The sequence below is a fragment of the Conger conger genome, chromosome 13 (genome assembly GCF_963514075.1).
Source record: "Conger conger chromosome 13, fConCon1.1, whole genome shotgun sequence".
Lineage (NCBI taxonomy): Eukaryota > Metazoa > Chordata > Actinopteri > Anguilliformes > Congridae > Conger > Conger conger.
Genome location: NC_083772.1, coordinates 12,597,475 through 12,615,799, shown reverse-complemented (window position 1 = coordinate 12,615,799; position 18,325 = coordinate 12,597,475). Strand labels below are relative to the sequence as shown.

Sequence of the window (18,325 nt, the reverse complement as noted above, 5' to 3'; positions counted from 1 at the left end):
GCTACAAATGCTACAGATATAAGAATCCAACGCAGTAAGACTGGAAACCCTTTATAAAGGAACATCCTCTATGAACATATAGCTGCAGCGTAGTTCTCATTAAATTTTAAAGGGGACAATGGGCTTTTTATTTCATGTTGCGATGTAGAATTGTTGGGGATGATTGCACCCGTGTAATGTTACCATGCTATATGTGGATGGATATACAGCCATACAATCCATGAACAAATCATTCCATAATGATTTTGACATTAGTCAGTTTATTCATAATTACTTTCCTACCAAACAACTTACTGTGTGCACACGGTGGTGAATAAAACATTGTAAGTACTCCTAATTAAATCCTTCCCGAGAGCGAGGAATGTGAAATTGAATATATTGTAAAACCACGAAAGAAAGCACCCAGAAAGAAAGCTTCCGGATAATGACATGGCATCAAACAATCTTAATCTGAAAGCAAAACATAAATATTTCCCCTCACCCATAGAATAACTCGTAACAGTTCCTTTAAATTGGCAAATGCTGCTGTAGAAAGTAAGTGGAAGCCTTTATATGGGGTGCAAATTTCAATAAATTAACACACATCTAATGAGAAAAATAGGAGGTCTAAAACAAATCTGACTTTAGACCTCCTCATCACTGCTGCCTCTTCATTATCCAAGGTCTCCCTCAACAAATCTTATTTCCACTTACTGCAGCTGTTTTTATTTCCAGTTCTGCCTCTCTTCACATCATTTGAGCAAGACAAAACCACGCGCTAGACTGAAAACTAGTTTTTCCAAAATTCTGAAATGAGGTCTGGGGAGGGAGATGGCAGATGGAAGCACAAAGTTCTTGTCCCATGGGGCTTGTTAGGGACACACATTCGGTGAGTGTCTGGAGAGCCTGTTTGGCTGAAAATGGATTTGGGGGACCTGCCAATGACACGCTAGAGCTCTTAATATTTAATTGATAAAAAAAAAACTGGCACTTGTTATTGGGAGTAATTGAAAAAGGGAAATGCTTTGCTACTACAGTGGAAGGTGGAAAGATCAAAGTTCTGTGATTATACTGAAAGTGTTTGTTCTCTTAAGGGTTTAACGGGTACAAACATATATATATATATATATATATATATATATATATATATATGTAATTGTATATATATGTAATTGGCCCCAACGTCCTATATATATATATATATATATATATATATATATATATATATAGATCACCCCCAATAGCCCAATAGACCTTCTCCAGTTGATAAGGGGTTCCGTTGGTCTTTAGTATGTTCCAGCTAATCTCTAGCCAATTTTTCCACCGCTTCACAACAGCGTGCCAATTACTGGCATGGTTCATTCTCCCACGCTTTGTATCTTTTTGCGAACACTCTGCAGCACTTTTCCATGGTGCTCATGGTCTTCCGTCAAAATCTGCCTCTTCAAGCCGTTTGACTGTCTAGTAAATCTAATGTAGGTTAAGTTCCATTGTAAGCTTTCCCAACAGAGAGCTTTCCCCAGGCAGAGCTATCATGATCTTATTTTTTTTTTACCACAGTGTTAAGACAATGAATTCAAAAATATTTAAATCTAAACCACCAGGGTGGTTGAGCCTTTTAAAAATAAAATAACACAGTCCTGAAATGAGTTTGCTCAACGGACTAAAACTTTTTGAAGATTGGAAGGATCTTATTGGTACAAGATCACATGTCCCAGAAGGCACCTTGGTCCTCACAAAGTAGTCCTTTGGGAGCCTCTCTGTGAAGGGATGTACTTCACTGGTGCAGACAGAAGCACAGCACTGCAGCAGTTCCTGTTGGCCCTTCACTTTCTTTTAATCACAAGGAGACACAATACATACAGCAGTACCTGGGAAGACTGCAGCAAGCAGCCGGAGTGAGAACAGGCAGGGGAAACGCAGGCAAACGCATTTGAATCCCCTCGGCTATCCACAAGCCAGTGTTAACTACACACACTGTTCAAGACCATTAGCTTCACGAGCTAGCAGCAAGCACACACCGTTGCACACAATTATTGCAACAGACTGAATGGAAATGACTGAACGGCAATATAATACCGCGCCACAGTGGCGTTACATTTCCAGGATTTGCACTTGGTTTATGCATAAAAATAAAAAAGTTTGGAACTGCAAGTGTTTTTTTATTTCTTCAGTATATTGTGTAGTACCAATTCCTCGTCCAGACATAATTGGCCCCAACGTCCTTCTGCTTCACAGTAGAAGCCCAAAAATCATTCCAATACACAGAAGCACACACAGCCAGAGTTCACTTTGATTTCTCCCCACTGTAGATGATGACGCCACGGGCAGTGTACAGCCCAATGCCAGACTACTTTAGTCCAGGAGAAGGGCCAATCAAGAGAGAAACCAGGGCTCTGAACCAACCCGGGTGTTCTAGAAAAAAGTGACCACAATAATAACTACAAAATCCTCTGTAGAATTTGGCGTGGGACTCTCTCAAGTATTTTTTAAAATATTTTCAGGAAAACCTAAACCTTTTAATCATGTATTGTGGACACGCTCAACTGAACTGGTTCCAGCGGTATCAGTTAAGAGGTAAAATCATCTTTGCAATCAATTACATTCACACAGTGCTCTAAACAGCTCACTGTTGTCTCTGATGACCCATGCAAGAGAACACAAAACAATTATTGGAAAACAAATTATATTTTGGAAGAACTCACTACATAAGCTGACAATCTCCATTACATGAAAAATATACATCAGTATTTTTGTCTTTGTACATTAGGCAGGAAAACCGCAGTAGTCCATCCAAGCAAAAATAATTCAAAGAAAACAAAATGAGGGAAATTTATTTCAATCCACACTTGCACACATGGACATATAACATGTGCACACACGTACACACACAAGCACACACACATGCACGCACACACAGTTAATCAGTAACAAAATGCAGAAAACATGAAAACCTACAAGTAAAGCATGCTTAGTGAGCCCATCTAACACACCACAAAACAAGCTTTTAAAATTCGCTTCAGTTAGTGAGTTTAGCTTCAGGTGTCCGAGTTCTCACCAAAACACTGAAAACAAAACATTGAAGGGTGCACATCTGCTAATGGAAAATAAAGTTATTGCTACACCACGTTGCTATTAATATTATATGCACTGTGCATTATCATCATTGGACAAAGGGTAAAAAAGGAGAAAGAGGCACGTCATGGGTGCCTAGCAACAGATCCATTATTTTCGCCCTGAACTTTTGTAATGCAGGATGTAAGGGAGACTGGGGACAATTGTAACACGTTTTGCTCCAACATGTATAAGCCAATGAGTATTTATGCTAGAGCTCTCAATTTTGATATAACCTACCTACACTGCTACAAATGCTAGTAAACCACACCATTACATTTAAACAGGAACTTGTGCATAGGCCTAAAGTACATTCTATTCTTTTCAATGAAAAGTAAAGACTACTGGGACACTCCTGTCTGTTTTCTCCTTCTATTGCCTAGGCATGGTGAGAAATAAATAAATGCCAAAATGGATTGGTTTCAGAATTAAGTGTCACAACCACCCCCAAGCCTGGCAGCCATTACAGAGCCAGCTATTTTGGCAAGTGGGTTTGAAGCTAGCATGAATTTGAAGAGTCAAATTTGACTGCTTATACTGCCACAGAAATTGAACCATTTTACCTACAATATTGTGACTGCTAAACACAAAATAGATGAGAATTATTAATCATCCCATGTTGCTCAAATTGATGGGTGAACTAACCCAGTGATCCAACCATCCGCAGTCTCCCCCACCTCCATTAAATTTACTCGGAGGCACTTTTGAAAAATGGTCAAACTAAAGTCATTAACCAAAAAAAAAAAAGAAAAAAAGAAGCTTTTTGCACATGCAACACCTCAGCTGATAACTTTGATCTCGGACCAGTGTCTCTCCAACCAGTCGCACACAAAACACACCACCATGGTATGCAAGAAAACAACACTACCATAGCATGACCGCCTTATGCTAAGAGAACAACACGATCCTCTCAAAATGTCTACTTTGATGGGTTTATGGCCTTTTTCTTTTCCTGAGGGGGTGAAAGCAAGAAGGGCTCCAACATGACAATGGCACGGCTTCGAGATACCCGTACCCTCAAAAATACCCTTTTAAAATTCAAGAAAGACGCCTGTATACCTCGTGTTATTTCATAACCAAGTAGTTTAGCTTAATCCTAGATGGAGAATTAAAACCAGACCCTCCCGTCTCATGGGCTGTTTTCACATGAGCCTGCAGAAGCACAAGGAAAACAGACACGGAAAACAGGACAGGGGCAGGAATTTACAGGGTTCATATTCCAACTACAGAAGCACTGCTTGATCGGTACTGCGTGTGCAAAGATGGATATGAACAGCTTATATATTACCCAGTTTAACGCTTGTGCTATGTACACGTCTTTACAATTCTTCCTGAAAGTCGAAGCAGTTCATTGGAGTTCACAATCTTATTGTTTGTTTTCAGGTTTTTTTTTTCTTTTTTTTCCTTTTAGGGTTGGCAGTCTCAGTTGCTCTGTCAGTGTCCGTGACTGGCATTGATCCACTGCGGCCTGTTCAGCCATTCCGTGTCTGCCGGAGTTCGGTGGGGACAAGGCCGGTGGCAGACGGGACGAGGGCAGGGAAAGAGTGCCGCGTTGTTTCCCGATTGGAGACCTGCGGAGGAAGAGAGGGGTTCACTCAGGCCTGCGATGAAACGAGCCTCATTGCTCTTCTCATTTCCGTGTGGACCAGTGGAAGTGCGGCTAAATGCTAATGCTGATGGCCCGTCGCACTGCTTCCCTGCCCAGAGACGCCTGGCTGAGCGGGGCTACCCTTCAGCCAGAGGACTGGAGGAGCCGGGCCAGCAGCAGAGACACCCACACCCCTCTGCCCTCAAATCAATTACAGCACAAACCCCTTCTTAATTATGCAAAGAGAACGAGGGGGATCCGCATTAATTTTCCCCCTCATTGACAGCACATTCACGGGGGAGGCCCTTAAATCCCTGCACAATCTTAACAGCTTTTTACCAACTTTAAGGAAACGCACTGCCCTGAGAGCAATGCACTCCTCTTCCCAGCGAGTAATTACTGGCACAATACCTGGAGCTCCATCCAGACCCTGCTTATGACAGTGCGTGAACATCAAACAGGAATTTAATCAAAACACATTCTCATTTTGTGTGTGGGCATGCACGGCAACTCTATACGTGCATTAACCACAGGAATGAGCTATTCCGAGATAAAAAATATTCAATTTTGTTCTTTCCAAACCTTATTAAAAATAACTAAAATAAGAGCAGCTACAGATCTCACTAATGCCATGACAGTATTTAAATAAATGGCTTGAACAGCTATCAAGTTGAACTCATAATCTAATTGTCAATTATCTGGACTATTTATTTATTTTGTGGTGATTAATTCATATTTAATCTCTGTTCCCCCACAATTGTTTGATGTGAACAAGCGATATTATATTTAAAAGTACTTATAATACAAATAACAACACAGTTTATAATTTTCTATGAAAGATTAGGCTCCATCATACTCTATATCTTGTCAGACCACGGTTTTCAGAACCAATGGAGACTGTCAAACAACCTACACAACACATGAAACAATCTTTGGTGGAAGCCCCAGTGCAGCGCTTTTGATAGCCCTTACAGATTACGCTCTTATGAAACTGCTAATGACACATCCCCTGCTTAAGAGCAGTGAGCTCATCTGTGATCAGTGTCAGGTTACAACAGCCTGCAGCAGACAGAGAGGCCACCAACCACTGAAAAAACCTCTGAAAACACCAGAGCCCACAGCATTCCATATCATTACATGTCAATATTTATCAGATGCACAGACCCGATAACACACATACATTATTTTTATTTTTTTTGCAAACCATCGATTTACAAGGCAGGGTACATTTTACAAGAGCGATTCAGTTTAAGAACCTTGGTCAACGGTAAAATGGCAGTTGTCCCTCTCCTCCACCCCCCAGATTTTCACCTTCATGGTATGCATTCCCTGCATTAGCGGGACCAAACTCTCATCACCGAGGGAGTAAGAAGCTCCTAAACCACCAGTCAGTGTCAGGTTACACGGCCTTTCACCTGGGATGTAGCTTCACCGGTCCTAATGGCATAGGGAACTAAACTCAGATCATTAAGAGTCAGGCTGCAAACCTGCAACACCTGCTACCCTCACTAAGAAGCCGTCTCATTGGCTGCCCGGGCAAATGCCGACATGCCCCAACGCTGCCTGGCTTCTTTGCGAAGCGCACTGCGTGGTTTTTAGGAAATGTACAATACTGTGCTAAAGTCTTTGGCACCCTAGATTCTTTTAAATATACATTTTTGCATCGGCGATTCCCACAGTTCAACCCAGGCCAAAATCGTACGGTTTAGTTACACCTGCATTCCGCTAACCAGGGAGTTTCATATACTGGGCTTAAGGACACTGTGAAAGTATTTACACTACACATGTTCAGAGAGGCCCACAGCCCCAGAGGCCCAGAGTACCAGAGCCACAGAGCCCCAGAGCCCCAGAGCACCAGAGCACCAGAGGACCAGAGTACCAGAGCCACAGAGCCCCAGAGCCCCAGAGCACCAGAGCACCAGAGGACCAGAGGACCAGAGCCACAGAGGCCCAGAGCCCTGACCCAGAGCCACAGAGGCCCAGAGCCCTGACCCAGAGCCACAGAGGCCCAGAGACCCAGAGGCCCAGAGCCCTGACCCAGAGCCACAGAGGCCCAGAGACCCAGAGGCCCAGAGACCCAGAGGCCCAGAGCCCTGACCCATAGCCACAGAGGCCCAGAGCCCTGACCCAGAGCCACAGAGGCCCAGAGCCCTGACCCAGAGCCACAGAGGCCCAGAGCCCTGACCCAGAGGCCCAGAGCCCTGACCCAGAGGCCCAGAGCCACAGAGCCACAGAGCCACAGAGACCCAGAGCCACAGAGACCCAGAGCCACAGAGACCCAGAGCCACAGAGGCCCAGAGCCCTAACCCAGAGCCACAGAGGCCCAGAGCCCTAACCCAGAGCCACAGAGGCCCAGAGCCACAGAGGCCCAGAGCCCTAACCCAGAGCCACAGAGGCCCAGAGCCACAGAGGCCCAGAGCCCTAACCCAGAGCCACAGAGGCCCAGAGCCCTAACCCAGAGCCACAGAGGCCCAGAGCCCTAACCCAGCGCCACAGAGGCCCAGAGCCCTGACCCATAGCCACAGAGGCCCAGAGCCACAGGCAGAAGGCACTACTCACCCTGAAAAGTGCAGTGAAGCTGCGAGCGGCGGGATGACTGTCACTCAAAGGCCGTCTCTTGGCTCTTTCTTACACAACGAGCAACTTTCCTTTTGAACTCGCCATTTCTGTCTTCCCTCCATTCTTTCTGTTCCACAAAGAAGAGAATATAATAAAGTATTTATGTAGTTGCGGAATAAGAAAGAAAAGGTAATATACGCACAAGTTATGTATTCACTTGAACACAACCCATTTGACATTAAAACTCAACCTGTTAAAAAGGAAACTGAACAATAATCTACTCCAGTTTTACCGGTTGTAACAAATGATGGAAAATGGTATTATCACAGTGTCATCACTGGCCAATACTTTCAGTAGCATTTTATAAACATCATAAAAATTTCAATAAACCTTGCAAATAAGATCAAGCTTACATGCAACACCTGATAAGGCTGTTGTAGTTCAATATGCGTCTCAATATTGTGAACTGATTCTATGAAAATATGAAACCGCATTCACCATTTGGCATAAAAGAGAGAGAGACTTACTGCCGCATCCACGTTAGCGGGGGAGTCTCCGTTAGGATCGGCTAACATGGAGATGACACTGATCATGATGGTCTCCACGGTGTGGATAGGGAGCCAGCGCTCTTCTGGTTTCTCATAGCCGTATTTATCCTCCCCCGGCTCGTGCAAAATAGAAATACACACATCACCACTCTTGTCAACTGGAAATGACAAAAACATAAACGGCCGTTAAGAAGCGCGACTGAACACCAAGGGGGAAATGCACATGTGCACGTGTGGTTGACTTACCATTTGGGTGCCAAATTTCAGTAATAAATGTCATTTTTGGGGGTCGGAGAGGATAATCTTTTGGGAATGTGAGATGTGCTTTAAACACTCCTCCCTCACTGCAAACAATGACAGGAAGAGGTCAGGAAAAGACAAAAGCCATCAATACTTTTTTATTAAATATAATACATCATCTTATTCAACTTTAATATGCTATGATATTAAGGACAGAGCTGAAAGACAGACAATACACTAGAGTAGATTCTTCAGATCAGCTTGGATTCATGAAGTTTTTATGCAATAGAAAGCATTTTTCATCATTATGCAAATGCGTGTGGGGGGGGAAACAGGGAAGGAATAAATGCTTCTTCTCCTTACAATCTGAATCACAGATGAACACCGGTAAAATGTGATAAATGCCTTTTGCTCTCGGCAAATCGGAAAATACCATACTTACAAAAGTGTATCAGGAGGACCAATTATTAGAACTTCCCATCGGTAAAGGTCACTGTCCTCTATTAAACCTGCGGAGAAGCCTTCCACTGGGTTTTTATTCAGCTCTGAAAGAAGAAAAAACACACAGGTGTGTTACTCCAGCACCGAGGACACGGCCTCAGGGCAAGTCAAATAACACAGCTGAAAGACTCATACCGCACACCGCAGCCAATGCAGAACACCCACACAGCGCTGTTCTCAAAGAACAGGTTTCTGAATCAAAGGCTGAACATTATGTGCCAGGTAGCTGTAATGGAAAGCGGCAGAGGCACCCCATTCCGGCAATCAGCAGGAACCGCGCCGGGGTTAAGAGAGGTCAAACAAGCACGGCGCGCTACTCGCAATGTGTCAATCTGTGTCTGCACGTGTCCTTATCAGACACAGTTGCACTTCAAATATAGCCGACATCATTACAAGAAGGGGTAAGTCGTTTAGAGGCTGAAGGTTTTGTTCTAATAAATGTACATATCTACACATACGTGGAAAGTACTAATTTAGTTACTTAGCTAATCAAGAACCCAGCAAAAGCCTGAACAACAACCTGCCCTAATCTAGTAGGTAAAAGGCCATAACTGAAAGTCTAGTTTTAAAAAATAATTTGTTCCTTTTCTATTACTGTAGGTTTTCTACTAGGCTAACATGATCCTGACATAATCTATCATGAAAAATCTGCAAAGCCTATATAGAAATAAACCTTACACACAAAAGAAAATATTATGAGCAGAGACAGCAGTGTTCTCATAGTATACATAAAAAAACTACTTTACAGCATAAAAGTAAAGGTGCAAGTTTCATGTATACACAAATACATAAAGCTGCAGTGTAATTTAAAAGGTATTGACTTTCACAATACAAGGCCCTAAGCGTGTGTGTAACAGAGACTTAAAAGGATTTTCAAATCTAAAAATTATGTTAATGCATATTGGCAAGACACAGAGGTAATACATCATTGAACGCATTCCCTGAAAAACTGTGATAACGGTAGAAGGAAACGGTAGACTTTTTGCTATAAACTGTACGCCATTATGATTTCACATCAATAGCTGAAAAAAGAGAATCTGTGTGTATTCTGTGGTATTTACATGCACACGTTTTACCATTTTACAGAAACAGCAGCATGGATGTCGAGTTTTCAGCTTTTTCCCCCACTGCTGAATGCTTTGGCTGTATAGGCAGTGAGTGCTACAGGATGAAACTCTGGCCGCAGGGGTTGGAGGAATTTCTTTGTACATAGCCGGACAATATTGGTCTGTACACGGTCTGTGCACGGTTGAAACCCGCAGACACAGCGGCCTGCAGGACGCGGTGTTGAGTAGCGCTACTATACACCAGACAGGCAAGCTTGTTCTAGAAGCAGCCATACTGTACATGCTGAAGTGATGGCACTAGTACCCTCCATATTAACTTATGGAGGTGCTATGCTTCATGGACTGTTCCTTACTTTCTCCATACCTTTCCATTGCTTTGGTACAGGTTTATTCTGCTCTTGAAGCCTGCATAATTGTGACGTAATAATATCAGCCCTGCCCTCTGGAGACTGCTGCCGATGGCACAGGATGTTGTTTTAGGGTTGTTCTTCACAGCTGGCCTGTACCGTGTTTCGGTCCAAGTACACCAGCGGTTGCTTTCTATTTCAAGACTTTCCAAACTGCAGTACTTGAAAACCCAGAGACCCAGAAAATGGGGGGGGGGGGCCTGACAAATATGGTAAAATAGAAAATGGTGAAATTTATCTGCATGTAAATAAACTACTTTTGTCATATGTTCATCTTTTGGTCTCCAAGCACAATGCCATATAGCAAAAATGAACACATTTCACTCTACAGTTAACATACTTTTGGAGGGCACAATACATACACGTGTGTGTGTGTGTGTGTGTGTGTGTGTGTGTGTGTGTGTGTGTGAGACCCACAAAACATTAAAACATAATCCAGTGGCCTTCGGCATCATTCTTTGGGTTAAGAAGGCAGGTCTCTCATGACGGTAAAATTCATAGAACAAGTTATTAATAGCACATTGCCAACAAACTGTAATCCAAACGGGTAGGCTAGGTCTTGCTTAACGTAAGAGCAGAGGTCAGGTGCAATCCAAAAACATTTTCAGACACAACACTAAGGAGGGTTGACAGCTAAGAGAGCCAAGCCTGCAGAGGCTATAAACATGATTATTATTTTATTTATTACTTATTTTTAATCCGAAAATAAAATTTCCCAACAACACACCAGGTGTCTGACCCAAATTAAAAACAGGCAAGGTTCAGAGCCCAAAGGCAGGAATCCCGGCTTCTCAGAAAGCGTGAGTCAGGGAAGATTTCTGACTGCGGGCCAAGCGGGGCGTGGGGAGGGGCCGCACTTCTGCTCAGCTGGGAGGACTTGGCCAATCTCACACACGAGAAGAGTATCAACATTAAACGGCAGTTTTCTGCCTGTTCAAGCGGCCTCCAGCCCCACAGCACGGCCGAATTACACAGCTGTGCCTCAGCTGCTATTCCAGGAAAAACATTCAACCGACCAAGGAAAACCCACGATCGGGACAAAGCGGAATATGACCAGGCAGGGAGGACCTGCTGTGGAAAGTGAAACGCACTCCCGTTAGCCATGACCTGGCAGAGACCCCAGCAGCCCGGCGGAAGGCTAGCAGGAGGGGAATAATCGCACAAGTTGCATAATGTTTCAAAAACAGAAAGAGGGGCTCCTTGCCTCTACCTGAAGCTGATGCTGTGGGCTTTCTCTTACTGCCCCAGGACGGGGTGGAAGAGACACAAACACAAACACCTGCCAACATGGACCCACAATTCACACATGGCTATTGTTATTAACTGGCACAATGTGTTACTCAGAGGCTACTTGCGCTCATTAACATTGGTGTGTAATAAGATGCTGAAATTGGGATTTCCATTTCAAAATGAATGCAAAATAGACATAGTCTTTTAGGGAGATGTGACAAGTGTATAGATTTTTCTCAGCCTAAAGAATTGGTGCCAGTAAAAGATAATATGTCCAACAACAGCTTGCAAGTCAGTTCTAATTTACTAGCTCAGTAGTATTTACAAGGTGTGTTATGCACACTATGCATTCAGGGATGTTTCTATTTTCACCTACTTTCAACTACTAAGATCGAGGCTGAACATTTGCCTTAAAGATTCCCCATATAAATGATTTATGCATTTTGCCAGCTACCAGACTGCTGATGTATAACGTATAATGTAAAACTAGTATTTGACTAGAACATGTTTTATGGATATCATTCAAGGTTTAAGTGACCGACACCGCCATAATAAGGAAATGTGTTTTTTTGCAAGACACTCTTATTCTGATCAAGCACAATACCAGCTGACAAGTTAGAACTGCATTTAATTGGAATTTTACTGGCATGATTTGAGACGTGTAAAATGAACTTGAACAACGAAATACCACAAGTACAGTTAACCTGTTCGCGACGGATTTAATCTCGTTTAAGAATTCTGGATTGGACACTGCGGTCTGTGCGGGACAGCTTGTTTACTAAATGTTGCTCCGATATCGATTAGCAGAAGCCGCACAGCACACGAGGTTCCAGTCAGTGTTCGCATGCGCAGTAAGGGCAGGCGGTCTCAGACACTTGAACTAAGCTGGCTGTCGCTCATAGAATCTCATAAAGCAAAACAAAAGGACCTCAAGCGCACGAACAATTCTCTGAAGAACGCCTGTTCTGTTTCCGGTATATATAGCACCACATTTGCGAGTTAAGCCCCTTCCCATTCTCATGCAAGTCATGTTGATTTTCCAGTTGCAATCGTAGCCAGTTAAGCTAGACAAAACCTACTTTAACGTTTGGCTGCTAACTTGACAGACTAAACGTGTCGTTAAGTAGGACAAAAACAACAATAGCTTTTTATGTGATGAATCACATTACTAATGTTAATTGTTGAATTAAGTTATCCAATTACGGAATTACTTGCAAGCTAGCTGGTTGGCTTACACGGTTATATTTTTATTTTATTTTTCATCGGAAACAAACATTAGCCAGATAACTTGGAATTTACTTTCCTAAAGTCTTCAACGCACTTGTCCCTGGTTCTGGTTTGCACTTTATTTTACGTCGCTCTAGATAAGAGCGTCTGCTAAATTACCATAATGTCATAACTTAACTAACTAGCTAACTGTTGTTAGCCAGTTTACCAAAACATAGTAACATGTAACTGACCATCTAGCTAGGAACGTAGCACTAGCCTGTGAAGTCAAATACACGAGCTGAGACACCTGACAGTGGATCATGATAAAAGCAAACATAGTCAAGTTTTGTAGCTATATAAATAAGAAGCTACGTGCTAACTAATGTGTACATTAGTTTAGCTCAAATACCAACTACCAAGTAAACCAAACCAAATAGGCCAGAGGCATGCTGCGATTCTCCGTCAAAATAATGTCGGCACGTTAGCCGGCGAGCTACTTAGCGAAGGGCTCTTAAAGTTAGACTGGGACAGCACGCTTTTCAGTCTGGCAAGAACGCCAAATAACCTTAAATAAAGACAGTGCGTTTTAATAGTTAACAGTCACCTTGTTGGTAAGCAAGCGGTCTAGCCAGAAGTGAACTCTGCACATGTAGCTAGCAAGCCAACTTGCTTGCTTGTGCGCAAACACAACGCAGAGACCGGCTACACTAGCTACTTACAAAACCACCTAGCTAGCAGTAAAGTCAGTATCATTAGCTAAAAGCATTTTTGAATCGCGCAAAAATCTAGCTAACGTTAGCAAATGTCATTTCTGTTTTGAAATAAACGTTACCTGCTAGCTGTCTCCTGAGTAACAGCGCAGACTGTGGCTCCGTCATGGTTTAACAGCTGACTACTTTTCTGTCTAAAAACAATAACTGCCTTGTTCAGATAGGCCGATAATGCATGTAACTTAAGAAACACGTTAGCTACTGCTAGTTAAATAAACAGCAAGCCACAGAGTCCACGGTGTTCTTTCCCTCAGTTTCGCTGAGCACACCGAGCCAATTCGAGCATGCGCACAATGGCCCACGGGGCGGCCAGAAACACAGTGGTATTCGATGAATTCAAAAATGCGCGTGGCTGCGCAGAAGCTGTCCGATGTCGCGACAAAGCTGAAGTCAATGCAGCAACACAGCTATTGAGTGGGTGTGCTGTCAACTAATTATGTCTATGACTTGGTGTAATAAACTAGACCAGTGTTTTGAAGAGCCTATATGATCAGTTATATCTAACTGTCCTATTTTTTTATTTATTGGATATATCAACTCTATAGAGTTAAGTAACCTCAGTAAAACTGATTTTACAGTGAACATATTGCATACTGCGAGATTTTGATATTTATGATTTTTTAGTCTATTGGAGGTAAATTTCTGTATTCTTAAAATTAATGTGGCCATAATTCATTGTTTTGGTTATTTAAAAAGCCTCCAGATGTCACCAAATAATGCAATATATGTATATGTGCATGTATTAGCCCAGCTATTTATTTTTGTTGGATTTTATTAGTTGGTTTCTGGGTATTTACATGTATTTAGATCAACATATTGGTTGAACTGTGAACTGTAATCAGCCCTTTTTATACATAGGGCCCCATTTCAGGGGACCAAAAGTAATTGGACAATTGGACTGCTCAGCTGTTTCTTGGCCAGCCTGAGTTGCATCGTTAGTCCATGCACAATAAAGACAGGAAGAGATCTAGAACTGTTTCTATGTGTGACATTTGCATTTAAGGTCTGCTGTTGTAGTCTCTCAGCAAGAAGAACACAAAGGTTTCAATGCCAGTAAATCATGAGGCTGAAAAATTGGAATAAATCAAATCGGATACATAGCCAAAACAGTTGGGTGTGTCAACTGTTTGGTTAATCGTTAAGAAGCAAGAACGCGCTGCTTAGCTCAGCAATAGCAAACAACCTGGTCGATCACAGAAGACCACTGTACTGGATGCCTGAAGAATACTGTAGCGACTTTTTGATCAAACAAAGGTCGCCGAGAGGCTTAGGTTGGCTCGTTGCTGCCTCACTCGTTCCATTGAATTCATGTCCAGTCGAAAGTAAAGTAAAGTAAAGTAGGGGCGGCCTGTAGCGTAGTGGTTAAGGTAAATGACTGGGACACGCAGGGTTGGTGGTTCTAATCCCAGTGTAGCCACAATAAGATCCGCACAGCTGCACAGCCCTTGAGTAAGGCCCCTTAACCTGAATTGCTCCAGGGGAGGATTGTCTCCTGCTTAGTTCTAATCAACTCTATGTTGCTCTGGATAAGAGTGTCTGCCAAATGCCTGTAATGTAATGTAATGTAAAGTTGATGGTGTTTATTACGATCAAAGTCAAACAATATTAAACGTGATGAAACTTATTCAAACAAACAAAACGAAAACATGACGTGGCGTACGGTTAACAGAAAATATCCCGACCCAACTAACCCCCTCTCTCTCTCTCTGTCCACCTGTCCAAGGCCCTCCCCCCACCTATGTAGGTAAAACCACACCCACACAAACGGAGCAATGCAGGGTTCAGGGCCTTGCTCAAGGGCCCAATGGCTGTGCGGATCTTAATGTGGCTACACCGGGAATCGAACCACCGATGTTGCAGGTCCCAGTCATGTACCTTAACCACTATGCTACAGCATGATCCCATGCTTATTATCTCATCTGGTCAATCACCTGAATCTGAATCCAAATGAGCATGCCTTTCACATGTTACAGACTGAAGGAAAAACAAAACAAAAAAAGCAACAACAAAACAGCAGAAACTGAAGATGGCTGCAGTACACACCTGGCAGAGCATCACCAGGGGAAATACCCAGTGCAACCAAATATTAAATATGACTACTTTATTTAGGATAATATCAATTTGTCCAATATTAGCCCCACTTTTGGCCCCTCCCCACTTTTGGCCCCTTATGCAATGGGAGAACTGTAATGTCTACATGGATCATCTGATGTGGATGGAAATACCTCAAATTAAATATGCCAGTCTATCATTGAACCTCATTCACTGTTTCATTTGAAATCCAATTTCAGTACAGGCAGCACCAAACAACACAAAATTGCCCAAATACTTATGGACTGCAATGTATATGTAGAGGACTCAATATTCATCACGTAACAAGAGGTTTGCTCTGAATAGTGACTGGCTGCTATATCATATTCCTTTTCTGACACCCAAAGCAATCTATCGCCAAGCAGCGTGTAACATCCTTGACTACAAGTGTCTGATGTGATTGCATCTGCAGAACACTTTCAACTGTCAATTGGTACTGTGTAGAGCTTGTGCTCCATCAACACTTTGTGCTCCTGACAGTTATGGCAACTGGTGATGCCACAGTCTGTGACACTAGAGCCAGAATGACTTCTGGAACAATTCCATGGCCTTGCGGCACTGTAGGAAAGAAAACCTGTCAGTGGCAACACAAGACCCACCTAAATGCTGGATTCTCAGTCAATACCTGCACTAGTCAAGACACAACAGAACAAGGTCAATGAAAGGGTCCAAACAACTAATGAAAGCTCTCCTTTACTCTTTTTATTGCCACGTCACATTTTTCATACTGAAAACTAACGCCGAATCCCACACACCATTTTACAAGAAAATCACTGCAGTTGTTTTTATTAAGTAATTTTCACATTCTTATGCATCCATATTCAGGTTAACTTGTATTCCATCAATGGTTGTTATACCACCATGTCTAATGATATGTCAACGGTGCCACAGATCTAGGTTTTAATCCAGGTTGAAATGTATAACAATCTATTTGCGTTTCCCCAAAGCACCCCCTGATGCCTATTTCTCAGAATAATTTATGTGCTTATGGTACATGAGTCCAAGTTTTAAACTGAATTTAAAATAATTGAACCTGGTGTGAAACGATGGCTTTTATTACAATTAATTTCCATCCTTAGATTTTAATGTATGGAGCTGATTTTGAGACCTAGTCACTTAGCTTGTCCAACATGAATAGGATAACGGAGTATTGCATGATGCGTATCAGCGCGTTCCTTTTACGTATGAAATAAAAACACCGAGTGGAATAAAACCTACCACTGGGTGGCAGTGTTCATTGGCGAACTTAACTTTAATGAAATCAAGCAGCATTGCGACATGGGCTCTATGGGTTCATTATACCTGTTTAGCTCCTTGGCTTGGTTCCGATCTTTTCTATAAAACCAGTCCGGTGGTCATTTGTTTGGAAGTGCGCCAGTTTAAATGTGGTTTTGGGTCATGGCATCTCCGAGCACATTCAATTCCAAGGCTAAATGCAATAGACTGAAAAACACTGCAAGCAAGTGTCTTGCCAAAAGGTCTGGAAAAACAAGACGGGAAAAAACTCACAAGAGGAGGCGACTCCATGAGCTGCACGCATACTAGTTATTTTGTACTTTAATCCTTTGTATTTGGTGTTAGCTGTATACCCCAACAGTTGATCGTTGCTCATGAATAAAAATTTTTTATTTGTGTAATACTGAAGAATTATCAGAGTCACCGTTACTGTATGGTAACACAACAACGAGATACAGCTGGTGCAAATAGTAATAGGTAGCTGCAAGCAGCGAGCAAGCAAGTGTGAATGAACAAAAACAGAACCGACTCTCTCTCAAAATTCAGACCAAATGTAACCACTTACCTGCACATTACATCTGGTAGACAATCCAAGATCTGGTTTGTGTTTGTGTATTTTAAAGGTTTACCTTTATTTTCCCGTGGACGTAGCCTGTGGACCAGCTAATGTCACACCCTGAGATGTGTTTGGCTCCTGTGGGGTGAACTTGAACCTGTCTCGCTGGGTGCCCCTCCCCCATTGGTCGGAGCCTAGGCGCTGGGCCAGCCGAAACCCAGCCAGTGCTGAACACTCTGTTCAAAGTCACCATCCCCTTGCAGAGGAAAGGCATGCCGATGCTACTGTCTGCTTGAGTCATAAATATTATACTTCAGCACCTAATTTTGGGTTTTAGAGGCCTCCCACTTTATACCAAGGCTTTTCTGAGATTTGATGCGTCCATTGTAAACTGTCCTTCCCTTATCCAGCCGGCAGGTAACATACTGTAGAGGCAGGGTAGCAGACCAATGGAGATTTATGTTTTTATATATTAAACGTACTGCATGCCTCAGATCCCCCCCCCCCCCCCCCCCCCCCCCCCTGGACTGGGACAATATGAAAGGTATTCAATGCTTCTGACGAGCCATACAAGGAGAGCAGCCGTACTGCCTTTGATACCAGATTGGTGTTTTCAATGATTCCAATTAAATCCATGCATGTTGTTTCCATGAATCACGTTTCCTGAACACGTGTTGTTTTCTCCTGTGGTTCCAGCCAGTGTGATTTCAATCCAAAGCTTCATTCAAAGAGTTACGGCAGTGAACATAGTTAAAATATGAAGGTGTAATTATGTGTAAACCCAACTGAAGTATCTTGGGGTTTTTTCCCCCTTAGGTAACAACAAACCCTTCTGTGACCCAGGTTTTGTATAATTCTTATCGGTTGGTAGTGAGTGTGTATACCACAGATAGTAGGTGTTCTGATTAATAATTCATTGGACAGCATTGTTTAAGAAAAGTAATGCCTTTTTCGAGCATTCAATAAAACAAACCACAAACACAGCATCACAAAATGTGGTGCTCACATGAACAGAGGATTTTGTTCTGCAGATTCATAAAAAAATATATAAATATCTCAAGCAGCCATGCAGAGGCAGTAGATCAAGAAACCCTCTGACACATTCGAGCTTCAAATCAAATCATTGCCTTTCCTTGCACAGACATATATTTCTCTTCTTATAAAAACTCCACACCTTTTCAGATCAAAACAGACACCACGGAGGCAGAAAAGCAGAAACACTGTATCACA

The 18,325-nt window shown here is 42.6% G+C and overlaps 1 protein-coding gene across 1 annotated transcript; it reads right to left on the bottom strand.

The window, feature by feature from the left end:
- Positions 1 to 2,648: 2,648 nt before the first annotated feature.
- LOC133107733 (ubiquitin-conjugating enzyme E2 G1-like) lies at positions 2,649 to 13,498 on the bottom strand. Its single transcript, XM_061216865.1, has 6 exons — positions 13,275 to 13,498; positions 8,471 to 8,573; positions 8,035 to 8,132; positions 7,768 to 7,946; positions 7,241 to 7,367; positions 2,649 to 4,664 (listed from the first exon to the last, which is right to left on the bottom strand). The coding sequence occupies exons 1-5, from the start codon at positions 13,318 to 13,320 to the stop codon at positions 7,281 to 7,283; spliced, it is 513 nt and encodes a 170-aa protein (XP_061072849.1). The 5' UTR covers positions 13,321 to 13,498; the 3' UTR covers positions 2,649 to 4,664; positions 7,241 to 7,280.
- Between the last annotated feature and the right edge of the window lie 4,827 nt (positions 13,499 to 18,325).